Consider the following 15,161-nt stretch of genomic DNA (forward strand, 5'->3'; position numbering starts at 1 on the left):
GAAGCGTTGCCTAGGCCACCCCAAACCCGGAATAAGCTAGGTCTACGTTTGCACTAATATATCCACCTGCTGTCATGTTTGTGTAATAATTGCCATGTTGTAATATTTGCAGAAACAATGGTGCACGGACGAGATGAGCAAGCAGAAGAGGTGTTGGGGGACATAATCTTAGCTGGAGGTGATATCTTGTCGTATCTTAACGACAATGATGGTCTGGAAGAAGCAGGCTACGGTGATCGAAGAGTGGAGGAGGAAAGACATGATTATGATGGCTCCGGTGACCCAATGCTGGTGCAAGAAGGAGCCCGTGGTGACGGCTCCGGTGACCGAACAGAGTCCGGCCAGGTAAATATATTAGTTAAGCCTGTGCTGACTAGCTAATTGATGCATTCATTGTTTTGGTATGTACACATATTATTTAACACTCGTCTTTCTTCTTTTTTCTAGCCCTCCGGATCGAGCACAACTTCGGTAAAGAGACGAGGCCCGAAGAGAAAGTTGCGCTCGGATGAAAGGTTTGAGATCACAGCAATCGCGCGCGACGGCCAACCGATTGAACCCCTCCGGACAAAGGATGCTTTTGCTGCTCAGTGCGGGGTTCTAGTTAGGGACAAGATCCCGATCAGCATCCACCAATGGTATAAGCCTAAGAAGGAAGACCCTGAGGTGTCTTATGTCAATGATATGCAGAAAGATGATCTTTGGACTGAGCTGAAGGCAAATTTCACCCTACCGCCAGAGGAGGATCCGGAGAAGCCAGTTATAGAGCAATTAATCAAGTCTCATGCTCTTAAGAAGATGGCAGACCTATTCAGGAGGTGGAAGAATGAGCTGAAAACGTTTGTCGACAAAGAAGAGACACCAGAATTCGTCGGCCGGTATGAGAAGATCAGAGATCACTGGCCCGCATTTGTGGCCCACAAGACATCGAAAAAGAGTAAGAAGATGTCAGCGACAAACAAGAAGAATGCTGCGAAGAAGAAGCTTCACCATCGCACGGGGTCAGGTGGCTACCTCAAAGCCCGGCCTAAGTGGGCCAAGTCTGAGAGGGGTCTACTTGATAAAGGGATCGAACCAGAGACAATGAACTGGCCAGACCGTTGTCGGACTTGGTTCTTCGGGGCTGGCGGAACCTTGGACCCTGTATCAGGGAGGTGTCGTTGGACGGACGAGCAACTTGCAATACCCGTCAAGAAGCTTAAGCACTATATCAATGCAGCGCAGCAAGGGACGTTCGTTCCAGACAGAGAGAACGACGAGCTCACAATGGCCCTCGGGAATCCTGAGCACCCTGGACGGACACGAGGCACGCCAGGCTCCGTTCGTGGAAGGCTGGTTTTCCGGACGCGGGCGGTTACAAAACCCAGGAGAGGAGGAAAAAAGTGGAGCAGATCCAAATTCAGAAGCTGCACGAAAGGGTTCAAGCGCTAGAGGAACGAGACGGCAATCGAGATGCCGGAACTACCCCCGAAGCTACACCGCCATCTCAGCGGAGAAGCAGCGTGGCTTCCACCGAGCTGCCTCAGCTGGAGCATGCGGCTCCTGCTAGCTACCCCGTGGATGCTATCACGGAGTCTCAACATTGCCACCTTATGGCGGAATGGCAGAACTTCAAAGTCAAGGCGGCTGTTGGCTCTGTTTTACCTACTGAACCCGGTGCAACCTACGACTGCCGGCCGATTCCAGAAGGATATGCTAGGGTGATGGTGGATGAAATAACAGAGGGATTTGAGGACCTCCAGCTTGACCACCCTACCGGTGAAGGGGAGACTCGGCTGGGTTTAGCTCTGAAGACTCCGTGCCTATGGCGGAAGGAGCTCATCAAGCTTCCGAACTGGACGGCTCCGGCGAGTAAGGGCACTCCGCCTCCTCCTCCGGCGAGTGATCAGGGCACTCAGCCTCCTTCTCCGGCGCGTGGCGGCACTCCGCCTCCTTCTCCGCCAGCGCCGGCGCGCCAGAGCAGCCAGCCTCCTCCTTCTCCGCCTCGTCAGCAAGGGCGGAAGAGACCCGCCGCCGCTGCGGCTGCTCCGGCGCGTCGTAGTCCTTCTCCTCCGCCTCGTAAGCAAGGAAAGAAGACAGCCGCAGCCGCTCCGTCTGCTCTGCCGGCGTCTAGCAGTACAGCTGCCAGAGGCCGGGAGGCAATACAGATTCGGTCCTTCTCTGAAGACTCCAGAGAAGTTACCATACGAGAGGACCGAGGAGGAGAACGCGAAGATCGTGCGAGCCGAAGTGAAGAACTTCTTTGAAGGGGTGAAAGCAAAGAAACATCCACCTCCGAAGGAGAAGGTAGATCCGGTGAAAGCAAAGCGCACTCTGGCTGCCCTGACAAAACCACCAAAGTCTCCGCCGAGAGGCAACTATGAGCGCGTTCTTGCAAAGACATATGCCGAAGCGGAGCGGTTGGGAAGTACTGTCAGTGATAAAAGGATGAAAGAACGACGAGCTGGGAAAAAAATTGCCCAGCTCGGCGAACAAGCGAACCAATTGTGCCCCCCGCTCAAGGTGTCAAAAGACATCGTCGCTAATGATCCGAGTATGGTGCCCGGTTATAGCAATCTTGGAGATTACCTGCCCGACGATGTACATTATGAAATCATGGAGGTGGACGAACACAAATACCATTACGGGAAGCCTCTCATCAAAGATGAAAGATCTCTAAGCACGATGATGCGAAGACTACATGATTGGTACATGAAAACCTGCAGAGAGTCTGATGGGATGGATACTTTGACGCTGAGAGTTAAACTGGAGCATGACCTTGTTGGAATTGATCTGCTGATTGTTCCATTTGAGGATTTCTTCCAGTTTTACAATCAAAAGGCCCTCGATAAAACAACGATCACTTGCTACTGTCTGTAAGTAGTACTACTTCTGTCATTAAGTCTCTCTATATAGGTCAGCTCTTTCATTGCATGTATTTATACTTATCCTCACTATATTATGCAGATTGAAGATCGCCGAATTGAAGAAAAAACAAATCGGTGATATTGGGTTCATTAACACAAATCTCATAGATGCATATACGGTTGAAAAACATCCCAAAGAAGCCGAGGCCAACTTGCTACAATCGTTGGTATTAAATCAAAACAAAGATATAATACTCTTTCCTTACAACTTCAAGTGAGTGTTACTGTCTTGTGCATATTCGGTTTCCCTTATTAGTCCAGGTTATGGTAATGTAATTGATGACTTATGCATGCATGCGCAGCTTCCACTATATTCTCCTAGAGATTAAGCTTGAGCAGGGAGTAGTAACCGTCTTAGACTCGAGACGAAAAGATCCCCAGGACTATGCGAACATGACTCAAATGCTCGAGAAGTAAGTTAAATCGATCATTATCCACCATATCAGCAACTTTGTTCATTTCCTGATATCAAGTAATTGTTTTCTTTGTCTGACAGGGTTTGGAGAAAATTCACCTCAAAAGCTCCGGGACTGCCGAAGAAGCTGCAATTTAATCACCCGAAAGTAAGTACTATAGTAGCATGTTCCGCGCATCTCCTAGTGATTCAAGCGCTAGTTTCATCAATACCATTTAGCATGCTTGCTTATCAGTTTGATTGAACTCTATTTCTTGTAAAGTGGTTGTGGCAGGAACCCGGGAATAATTACTGTGGATACTACGTTTGCGAGTCCATCCGCTACACGACCTGTGAGCGGGGCTACACTGAAGAACAATATGAAGTGCATAAGCAATAATATTCACAATTTTATTTTTTACCATCATTTGTGTTGAGTTTCATTTATTCATATATATATATATATATATATATATATATATGTATTGACCCCCTTCTTCAAATTAGATGTTTCGGAAGCGGGATGAACTCCTAGCAGAAGATCGTATGCGAGGAATTCAAGAGGAATTGGCGGCATTCTTCCTTGACCACGTGATCGCTGAAAACGGAGAATACTATGTGGACCCTGTGTTCCTACAATTTAATTAGGAGATTGTATTGTAAGAGATAATTATTGTATATATGTAGCCAGTAGTGTCGGATAGATATACGAGAACTTGTTGTTCGACCAATATCTCGGAGAAGGAGAGGTGGTCGATATCACTTCTCTCTGTATGCATATGTTCATGACGATCTTCTGTTTCCTTCATTTGATTACTAGCTAGCGTCTCTACTCCTCTCCATACGTATATAGTACGTAGCGTCGACCAAGCACGGAGATAAGAGAGGACACTTCTCTCTATTAATTAGCTAGCTAACATAATATATGAAACACCTAAATTAACCCCCCAAAACCCCTAAACCACCCCCTTTCAAAAAAAACAAAAACCTCAGCTCCTGCCAACTGCTGACGCGTGGATGCCTATTGGTCCCGTTGGTGACACCAACCGGGACAAAAGGCCCTGCCTATTGGTCCCGGTTGGTGGCACCAACCGGGACCAAAGGCCCTCCTGCCTGGGCTCCCCGCACCGGCCACGTGGACGGCCTTTAGTCCCGGTTCGTGTAAGAACCGGGACTAAAGGGCTAGGGCATTAGTAACGACCCTTTAGTCCCGGTTCCAGAACCGGGACTAAAGGCCCTTATGAACCGGGGTAAAAGCCCCTTTTCCTACTAGTGCTCCGGCGCCACCGGGAGAGAGAGGGGGAGAGAGCCCCCTCCTCCTTCTTCTTCCTTGGCCTTCCCCCTAGATGGGAGGATAGTTCCCCCTCTGGTCCATGGCCTCCATGGCGGCGGTGGGGCGGGAGCCCCTCCGAGATTGGATCTCCATCTCTGTTCTCTTCTATTTCGCGTTCCCCAGATCTGGCCCTTCACGGTTTCTTAAATTCCCGGAGATCCGTAACTCCGATTGCGCTGAAATTTTTACACGATTTTTTCCATAAACTACCTTTCTTGCGCTAGAAGAAGGGCCCCAACCGACGTTCAAGGAGAGCACAAGACACCTGGGCGCGCCGGGCACCCCCTGGCATGCCCTAGTGGGTTGTGGTCACTATGGGCCCCCGTTTGCGTTGATTCCAAGTCCCAAAAATCACATATATTCCAAAATAATTCTCCGTAAATTTTTATCGCGTTTGGACTTCGTTTGATATGGATTTTCTGCGCAACAAAAAACATGCAACAAACAGGAACTGGCACTGGGCACTGGATCAATAGATTAGTCCAAATAAATCATATAAAATGTTGCCAAAAGTGTATAAAAGTTGTATAATATTGGCATGAAACAATCAAAAATTATAGATACGACGGAGACATACCAGTACTTGATCGGTCGGAACGAGAAGAAGTTCGACTACATCAACCGCGTTGTCAAACGCTTACGCTTTCGGTCTACGAGGGTACGTAGACACAATCTCCCCCTCTCGTTGCTATGCATCTCCTAGATAGATCTTGCGTGAGCGTAGGAACTTTTTTGAAATTGCATGCTACGTTTCCCAACAAGCTAGTCATATCTGCTAACTACTGAAAGTACATAAATATCCTGATTGTGTCTAATTGTAGGATGCAACACAGTTCATGTGTAATTTACCTTGTAAAAACTTATTTGTTGAACTGCTTTATTGTTGCAACTTCTTGCCTGAGCTGGTCATTTGCTAAATTCAACTATTCATGATCCAATCAAAGCTCCAATGACATAACAGGTGGCCTCAAGATCAAATACCGAGGTCTTTCCGAACACAGGATCCTCCCAAAGTAGTGCCACAAGCACAATGTTGTATCGTGACTTGACAAATGTTGATGTTATTGAGGTCAACTAATGGCTGAAAGAGAGGGTGATGTTGTTCTTCGAGATGAAGTTGACATCTTGAGGAAGCAAACAACGCAACCAGACATGGTACTCACCAAACCCATCAAAAGGGGGATGAATTGAAAAAAAGCAAACAAAAACTGACTGGATTGTTAACTAATTGCCATGAAAACCCAAGGTAATCCCACTTGCCAAATCCTAGATGAAATGGTGATTATATTGATGATTATATCGTGAACTCTGGGTTGTGTGTGCATGAACTTGTTGTTGTAGACCCAAAGGATGTAAAAGAAACTATTAATTTTTGAGATTATGTAATAATCAAACTACATTCTCTGATATAATTTATTCCAATAGATTGGCCTCCTAGAAGCTAACACTGGTATGACATGGGTCACCGATTGACATGAGCAAAACAAGCCCAATGAGGAGAAAACAACAAGGGTCTAGTGGTCCTAATACAACATCGACCCAATAGGTCGAAACAGTATGATCACCAATGAATTGGAAATAGATATTGGTCCAATGGGCCAAAATAGGTCCCGGTCCAATGGGCAAAAAGTGATACATACCTAATGAGCCAAGATTGATATAGGCCTAGTGGGCCAAAACTGACACATCCAAAAAATGGGTCAAAACACATATAGGCCTAAATACCAAAACAAAATGAGCGTAGTAGCTTGGACTGGCGCAACTGCGGCACACCGTTGGCATGGTGACGGGCAACATCCATGATGTCCATGTCATAGGACATTGTGAGCACGTGTTGGATGACATAATCCTTGCCATTTGTCCTCTAGGAACTCTATGACAACCATCTTGTCTACGACGTCTTGCTCCTCGGTGGCTTACTGATAATGTATCGATAGTTTTTGCATGATTCATGTTATATTGCTATCACTTTTGAACACGTTTGGCATTGATTTTTGTTTGACTAACATATTAATTCAGTGCCTAGTGTCAGTTCATGTTTTTCTTCTGTTGTATAGTTGTCAATTGTATAATGCACTAAGATACAAGAAGTCTCATGTGCCCTTAACACACCTAGTATAGTTGTCAATTGTATAATGCACTAGTTTGGCGAAGGGACTGATAAATTTGATGGCAGATAGGTAATATGGAGCTGGCGGACCTTAGATTCAAAGTGGAATAGGAAGAGTAGGGGGAAGCGGTAGTGCAGACAGGAGGGATGGGAATGGGACAGGCCAGGGTTGTCATTGGGCTTAAATAACCAGACTTCGTCCGCCATGAATGCGTCCTCACCTAAACTGGAGGAGGCGTCTATTGGACCGCCGGGTGCAATTTTCTACCTGGCGGTGACTGGGTAGGCTGCCTAGACTTTTGGGAGGGGGAGCATATGGGGGCCCCGGTTGTAGATGCTCTAAGCACCAGTGCAAAAATACTTGATTTAATATTTAAAAATGAGACCTATGGTCTTTAGTGGCTTATTTTTATCCAAATGATAAGTGCCGCACGTGTGGCACGAAGCACTCTGGCCCTGTCTTTTTTTAGAACTAAAGTTGTCATTTGAAAAGAAAAAACAAAAAAAAACTTGCCAGCCGAAAAGGAAGTTGTCATGCTTGGCAACTAAAATTGTTATCCTCGACCACGTCACTAAACTTGCTATAAAAACTTTCGGAATTGCCATGTATTCGTGCCACACGTACCAAACGGGCTGCTGTGCCGGCCCGTGTAACATAGGGGCTCTGCCTGGGCAAGGGAGGGCAGCACGCGTACCGGCCCGGCATGGCCCATGTACTTGCCATGCCAGGCCCGTATAATCCTGGCCGGGCCGGCCCACTTGATCAGGTCTACGTTGGTGGGCAGCAGACCTGGCCAAACGGGCCAGCCCGGCCGATCGTAATCGTGCCTGGCCCGGCACGACCCGCCAGGGCACGATTACTATACGGGCCGTGCCGTGCCGGCCCGCGTGCTACGCCTCCAGACCCAGGCACGACCCAGTTAGTAAACGGGCAGGCATGTTGGCCCGTTTAGCACGTTGGGCCGCATTTTTTCAGCCTGTTGGTATATATATATATGTTCTGAAAATTATATATAAAAATAAACGGGCCGTGCCGTGCCGGCACACGTGCCCAGGCACGGCCCAAGGCGTGCTGTGTGCCGGGCACGGCCCGTTTAGCCCGTGCCGTGCCGGCGTGCTTGCGGGCTGGCCGGTTTAGGCTGGCCCGTTTGGCCACTATAGTGGGCAGCGATTTCACCTGCTCTGCTAGCCACCCGAGCGACGAAATTTTCAAATTCCAGCCATATAAAGCTTTCCTCCCCTCTACCCACAGTGCTACTTCGCGTTCAAAATTCAAAATCTGAGAGCAGAAGCAGACCATTCTTCTTCCTCTTCATCCACCCACGCGGACTCAGTCAGAGCCATGAGGAAGGCGGCCGCCAAGCCCAAGCCGAGGGCGAGGGGGAAGGCCAAGCCCAAGCCGAAGGCGAAGCCCAGCCCCGACTCTCTCTCCGCCGCCTCGTCCCCGTCCGACGCCAGCGACGGGTCCCCCTCCCCCTCTCCCGTCGCCCTCCCCTCCGCCTCCAAGCCCAAGCCCAGGGTCAGGGCGAGGCCGAGGGCCAAGCCCAAGCCGAAGCCCAGCCCCGACTCCCTCTCCGGCGCCTCCTCGCCGTCCGACGCCAGCGCCGGGTCCCCCTCCCCCTCCCCCGTCGTCGGAGTCCGCCGCGGCTTCCTCTCGCCCGCCTCGCTGGTGACGCCCAAGGCCAGATCCCCCCTCTCCGCGCCGGCCTCCGTGTCCACCGTCGGCGACCTGAGGGGCCTCGCCGCCTCGGGCCTCGACTCGCTCAAGCGCCGCCTCGACGCGCTCCACGCCGACAACGCCCGTGACCTCGAGGCCTCCCACTCCCGGATCTCCAAGCGCATCAAGGTGACTGACCACCTCTCTCACCCCCTTTGCCATCCTTCCTTAGCGCGTCGATCGATCGATCCTGAGATGTGATTGTGATGGATCCCCTTCCATGTGTGCTCTTCACTTCAGATGCAGACGCAGAGCTGCGTGCAGATGGCGGAGGAGGCGGAGAAGGAGCATAAGAAGATGATCGACAACTACTCCCAGCAAGCCGACGAGATCAAGGTACTGTCGGTGTTTGATCCATGTTTGATCCTGAATTTCGTGTGGATTTGGAGCCTGAAATTGCGATCCTACTGTCCGTGTGGATTCCTTGCAGGCATCGTACAAGAAGTTGATGACAGAGGTGCAGTCGTCTTCGTCTCGTGGTACTGCAGCCACTGACCAGAGACATCTCTTCTGAATTTTACTTCATTTCAGTCTTCAATTCAAGCCACTATGGCAGTGGTCTATCGTTTAGTACTGACTTGGTTGGCACTGGTTAGTGTGCAAGGTGACCCTCCCTGAGATGGCAAAGTCTGTGGCCAGAGCTATCGACGGCTTGCGCAGTCGCTACAACATCCCAGCTACAACAGCTTAGCATACAGTTTCTGCTACATCTCTGACTTGGTAATCACTTCTCCTGTTTCGAAAATTGACATATGAGTTGGTATCACTTCTTCTGTTTCGAAATTGACATATGGGTTCAGTAAATTTCATGAATGTATGAGTGTTTGTCCATGAAAATCCAGAAGTGAACAATGTGTTGTACATGTTGGCTTGGATATTCCAGATGCTTATTTCGTGTGGATTTGGAGCCTGAAATATCCAGATTAATTAGAAGCATCGATCATGGGTTCCAAACTAATATCCAGAAATTTGTGGTCTACTAGATGCCTAGGTTTTAGTATGCATTAGACTCGTATCAGTTAGTCATACTTAGCATACAGTTTCTGCTACGTTTCTGAGTTGATAATCACTTCTCCCGTTTTGAAATTAATATACAAGTTGGTCATGTTCTGTAAATTTCTGTGTAAGGTACAATGTTCACCATTGAGAAATTAATGGAAAGGGGTTCACCCTGTTGGAAAAATGTTCAGTAAATTTTCATGAACGTATGAGTGTTTTTCCATGAAAATTCGCTGGATCGTAATTGTTGATTACAGGTTAGCAAAGTGTTGTAGTTTACTGTATATGCAGTTCTACTAGTAGCAGTCATAATATATCAAGGACAGATAAGAGATCACTAGAGCCTACATGATCCTATCCTTTCAGAAGGTTTTGCTTGCTTGGCAATAGGTATATCTAATCCACGTGAGCATCAACAATGTTGTAGATGTTGGCTTGGATATTCCAGACATTTATTTCAGTTGGAATTAGAAGCATGGGTTCAAAGTAATATCCAGAAATTAGTGGTTTAAATGCACAGGTTTTAGTATGTATTAGACTTGTATGAGTTAGTGATACTTCCAAAATCTGTTCCTCTGTGTGTGCTAGCTGTACTTTTTTATGGTACTTATTTCCATCTTAAATTACTTGCGTGTAATTACATAATAATTGCTGTATTCCAAGAAATTATGTTATGTGTCTGAACAAATAAGCTATCTACATCACACATATAGATAGGAAATCTTCCTCTGATTCCATTGTGTTTGTGTTGTTTACATTCTTTCTTCAGCAACTAGTATCAGTCATAACATCAAGGACGGAGCAGAGATCACTAATGCCTGTCATAATAATATACCAGAGATAGTAATTGTTGTTTACAGGTTACCAAGTGTTGCAGTTCATTGTATATGCAGTTCTAGTAGCAGTCATGATATCAAGGACTTTACTTGATTGGTTGATTAGTGTGTGTAGAACTGTTCATTGTATAATGGGTGTTTCCAATCCACGCAAACATTCACAATGTCGTAGATGCTGGCTTGGATATTCCAGACACTTGTTTCTGTTCGAATTAGAAGCATCATGGGTTTCAAACTAGTATCCATAAACTGGGGGTCTAAATGCACACGTTTTAGTATGTATTAGACTTGTATGAGTTGGTTATACTTCCAAAATCTGTTCCTCTGTGTGTTCTTGATGTAGTACTTGTTTGTGCTACTTCTTTCCATCTTAAATTATTTGGGTGTAATTACATGATAATTGCTGCCATTCCAAGAAATTCTGTCATGCGAATACTATTGCTAAACAAGTAAGCTATCTCCATCACGCATTCAGTTAGGAAATCTTCCTCTGATTCCAGTGTGTTTGTATTGTTTGCATTCTTTCTTCAACATTGATTGTTTCTCATGTTCTCCTTTTACCTTATCAAATCTGGAGCATATGTATAGAAATCATGTGCTATTTATGTTTACTTCTATATATGCCCATACCCATCTTCTTGTTTCGCTTTCTTTACACAGTTGTCCCTCTTGCTTGTGGTAACCTTTACGTAGCTGAATCTTTTCTGTATTATCTGTAACAGGTACATGCCCTTCTCCAGATCAACCTGGCTGCTGAATTCCTGGACTCATGGCAGCAGAAAACTCGCGCATTTGTCAATAACTACTGTTACACTTCTTGCTACAGTCTCTTCGTCAGCTACGTCAAAACTCGTTACGTTCAGTCCAATATATGGGGCTCGTAAGCTATGTCAAAACTTCTGTTGGTACCTAGGGTTGGATCATGCTATGAACATTCTTTACACCTTGTATTATATGAATTGTCGTCAGTTGGTCGATTAATCCATTGGATATCGGAAGTTTGCTGAGTTTGTTCTGTCGTGTCTTAGCATCTTTCTTTCTTCCTTGTTTCTTTCTTGCTGGTTGCTGTGAACTGAAGTATCTGGCCAGGGACTAGTCACCGTTTAATCTGATTCATCTAGAGAAGCTTGTGAGATCACTTTTTCAGATGTTCTGGACATTTTTGCAAGGATTCGTTTAGAACTGGGTGTACCCTCAGCTCCAAGAATCCTCTTATGGCTTACTCCCTCCGTCCTTTAAAGAATGTACTTCCAACTTTCTTCGAAAGTCAAACTTTTTAATGTTTGACCGTATTTCTACAATTATACACCAACATTTATGCCATCAAATTAGTAGCATTAGATTCATGATAAAATATATTTTCATTATGTACCTATTTGATTTCACAAATATTAATATATTTTTGCACAAACTTGGTCAAACTTTAAGATAGTTTGACCCTCTAATAAAGTTGGAAGTACACTCTTTGAAAGACGGAGGGAGTAGCGTCGTTGTTTCTGTGGCATCTACAGGATATGTTCCTTCTGGCTATGAGTGTCAGTATAGACAGTACTGATATGGTTCTATGATACAATCCTGGTACACCGAATCTTCGTAGAGTTGCTTATTTGATATGGATTTGCCGCATACTTGTGTGAAGCTAGAGGAGTGTTTGACAAGAACAATGATGATTCAAGTTTAGTGACGGCTGGCTTAGATTGTGCATGGAAAATCATCAATGATTAATTAATTATGAGTTTGTAGCGCATGCACATTAAGAAGATGGAGTTGCCATCACGTACTAGTTTATACACGAGTTCTTATAGGAATATTTATAAGTCCAATGGTGGGAGCAAGTAGACGTGACGTTACACGTGCGTTAAAAATACTAATACTTGTATTATGGAAATATAATTTGGTTAATTTGTTAAAAGTGTTCATCGCACATTTGAAAATTGTTCAATAAACAAAGTTTGCTCAACTCTTAGAAAATGTTTGCACCATTCAAAAAAACAGTGACATTTAATTTTTTTCCATGCATTTCAAGGAAATGTACGTGACTTTTTTCAGAAAATGTTCGACATTACATTAATTTTTGTGTAATCCAAAAAAAAGTTTCGTACCATTAAAAACAGTACACGTTCCACTTAAAAATATCGTTCACATGTTAAAAAAAAAATGTCCAGAACGTATGTCTACAGAAAGTTCACATGTTTAAAAAATGAAGTATCTACAGAAAACTCATACGTTTAAAAAAATGAAGTAGCTAGAGAAAGTTCTTCCACGGGGACTTGTGTCCTAGTAGTATCCAGGCAAAGAAAATCGTGTGCCCTTTTGATTTGCCGCACATTAGATACAATGCATGCACCAACGATTGCATCATTTATCGGAACGAGCACGCGGAGAAAATTACTTGTCCAGTGTGCGATGCTTCTCGATACAAGAAGTACGGATAGAAAGCTCCTCAGAAAGTTATCTTCTACTGATCCTAAGGAAGAAAGCTCAAGCGCAGACTTGGATGTCAATTTGCGCCGTGACATGGCGACGGCACGACAGCAACCGACCTCCTTGGGTGGAAACCTGATGAGTATCTTGTCAATGATGTCCTTGAGCAGGTCCTCGAGCAAGGTCATGCCTCTCCTGCATGGCATTGTAGTGCGCCGTCGACTCCGTCGGTTAGAAAGACACACCAAGATTTACTCCAATAACAACTTGTATCAAGAAGAGAAGCAAGTAAATTGACAGAAAGCATAAGATTTGCATTGATCAGCAATGTCAAGTAAATTTACATGGGTCTTGATTATAGATTGAAAATTTGAAATGATGAATGTGTGTAGGACGTGAAGAGAGTGGATGCAACCAACTCAAGACTTGGTGTTCGCTAGTGAAAACAGAACTGACGGGTAAACCGAATTATACACTGAACTGAAGCCAAATACACTAGTGAAGATAGAGTGACGGCTAAACTAAAGCCATATACAGTGCTAGTGTAACAAAAAATAGACTTGGAAAGCGAGACCCTCGGAAGGTCCTGCGATGGTAGCGAGCTATGTGCGCATCATGAGCATGTTCTATCGCTTGTAATTAACTAGCTTGAGCGCTAGCTGAAGGTGGAGAGAGTAAATCAAGAGAACGCACCCTAGGAGAGGGAGAGAGAGAGACAACGATGGCCAGTTCAGGCGGCGATAGTGCTCACCACCATTGGGGGAGAATGTGGTGGAGAAGGCGCTTGTCAGAGCAGCGGCTCGGTTGAGTGAGTGAGGCAACGCCAGGGCGGAGGGTCAAGGCATGTCGGGGCCGTGCTCTTCCGCGATTAGGCTAGGAGGAGAGCTAGAGCTGGAGGCTATACAACAAAGTTCTAGTGTGTGGAGGGAGGTAAGCAAGCTCAATCCGGTATGCGGGAGGCAGGGCAGGAGCAGTATCGTGAAGCTGGATGGGCATGTCGAGACGGAAGCTGAGCTCACCTGTAGGGAGCAAGTAGATATGACGTCACGCTTGTGTTTTTTAAATTTTGTTTATATTCTAGAAAAATACTAGATACTTGTATTATGAAAATATATTTTGGTCAATTTTTTAAAAGTGCTCATTGCACATTTAAAAATTGTTCAATAAACAAAGTTTGCTCTACTCTTAGAAGATGTTTGCACCATTCCAGGGTGGTGTGCTGCCCGTGGCCATCGACAATGGTGAGCGACGGCTGGCGCCAGCGGTGCTCACGCAAGAATGCGGGTATGGATGTCACACTTCGTCATGACATGGTGATGGCACGGCAGCGGCCAACGTCCTTCGGTAGAAACCTGATGAGTATTTTTTCAACGATCTCCTCGGTCAGGGCCGCGCCACTCCTTGCTGGCATCATAGTGCTCCGTCGACTCCGCTCAGTTGGAAAGACACGACAAGATTTAGTCCAACAACGGCTTGAATCAAGAAGAGAGGCAAGTAAGGTGAAAGAAAGCGTAAGTTTTACATTAATGCGTATTTTTAATTATGCTATAAATACAATTATTCAAACAGGAATATTTTCAAACAATGAGAGAGTTCCAAGTCTTCATTTTATTGTGTGATCTCGGGCATAGTTTCATCTAGGACTTCCCCACCCTCAGATTTCAGTGTGATCTTGGCCACTAATCTCCGTCGATTGGTTGGTGTGTTGCTTTTCTCTCTTACTCTCTTGAGCCATCATGTCGTATATGAAATCTCTTCATGTCTTCACATTCCACTTCTAATTGTTGTAGTTGACCAGGCTAAAATGATGTCTCAGGTCTTGTGGAAGGTCCACACCGCACGATGAATACAAGTACAAAAATTGGGAGGATGAAACTAAACATTTCTTGGTCCTTATGTTGGGCGATTTCCAACACGAGATGGTAACTAATATCTATTGTTAGATTTTGTGCAAGTCTGTCATGTTTTGCTTCATATGCGTTTAGGAATTAGCTATTTTCCTAAGCACAAATGAAAAGTACGTTTACATGCATGGATCTTTATTATACATTGACAAGTGCAAGTGATGAAGGTGTGGACAGAGTGGATGCAACGAGATCTAGACTTCTATCTATCTATCTATCTATTATATACTTAAAACAAGAGTCAAACAAGCCATCATGTTCGTCCACATATGTTAAATTATATCAACCGTCAATATTAGATCTAAACGGCCAAGATTTAATGATGCAAACGTTACATACAAAAATAGTCTATATGTCTATATATGTCAGACATATAAAAATTATGTCACATAGGACATATATTAGATGGAAAGGTGCAATCAGAGTCTCATAAGAGAAGGAGGCGTGTAGGCAGGCTGTCACGTGGTACATATATTATATTAGATATAAAAAGGTGCAATCACGGTCACATTCACATATAAGAGATACAGACGTGTAG

At 45.3% G+C, this 15,161-nt stretch overlaps 1 protein-coding gene across 1 annotated transcript; it reads left to right on the forward strand.

Annotated features, from left to right (window-relative positions):
- Positions 1–8,012: 8,012 nt before the first annotated feature.
- On the forward strand, positions 8,013–11,302 carry LOC123168309 (transcriptional regulatory protein AlgP). Its single transcript, XM_044586179.1, has 5 exons — positions 8,013–8,589; positions 8,701–8,796; positions 8,891–8,939; positions 9,057–9,180; positions 11,018–11,302. The coding sequence occupies exons 1-4, from the start codon at positions 8,086–8,088 to the stop codon at positions 9,149–9,151; spliced, it is 744 nt and encodes a 247-aa protein (XP_044442114.1). The 5' UTR covers positions 8,013–8,085; the 3' UTR covers positions 9,152–9,180; positions 11,018–11,302.
- Positions 11,303–15,161: the final 3,859 nt, after the last annotated feature.

This window comes from Triticum aestivum, chromosome 7D, assembly GCF_018294505.1.
Source record: "Triticum aestivum cultivar Chinese Spring chromosome 7D, IWGSC CS RefSeq v2.1, whole genome shotgun sequence".
Taxonomy (NCBI): Eukaryota; Viridiplantae; Streptophyta; class Magnoliopsida; order Poales; family Poaceae; genus Triticum; species Triticum aestivum.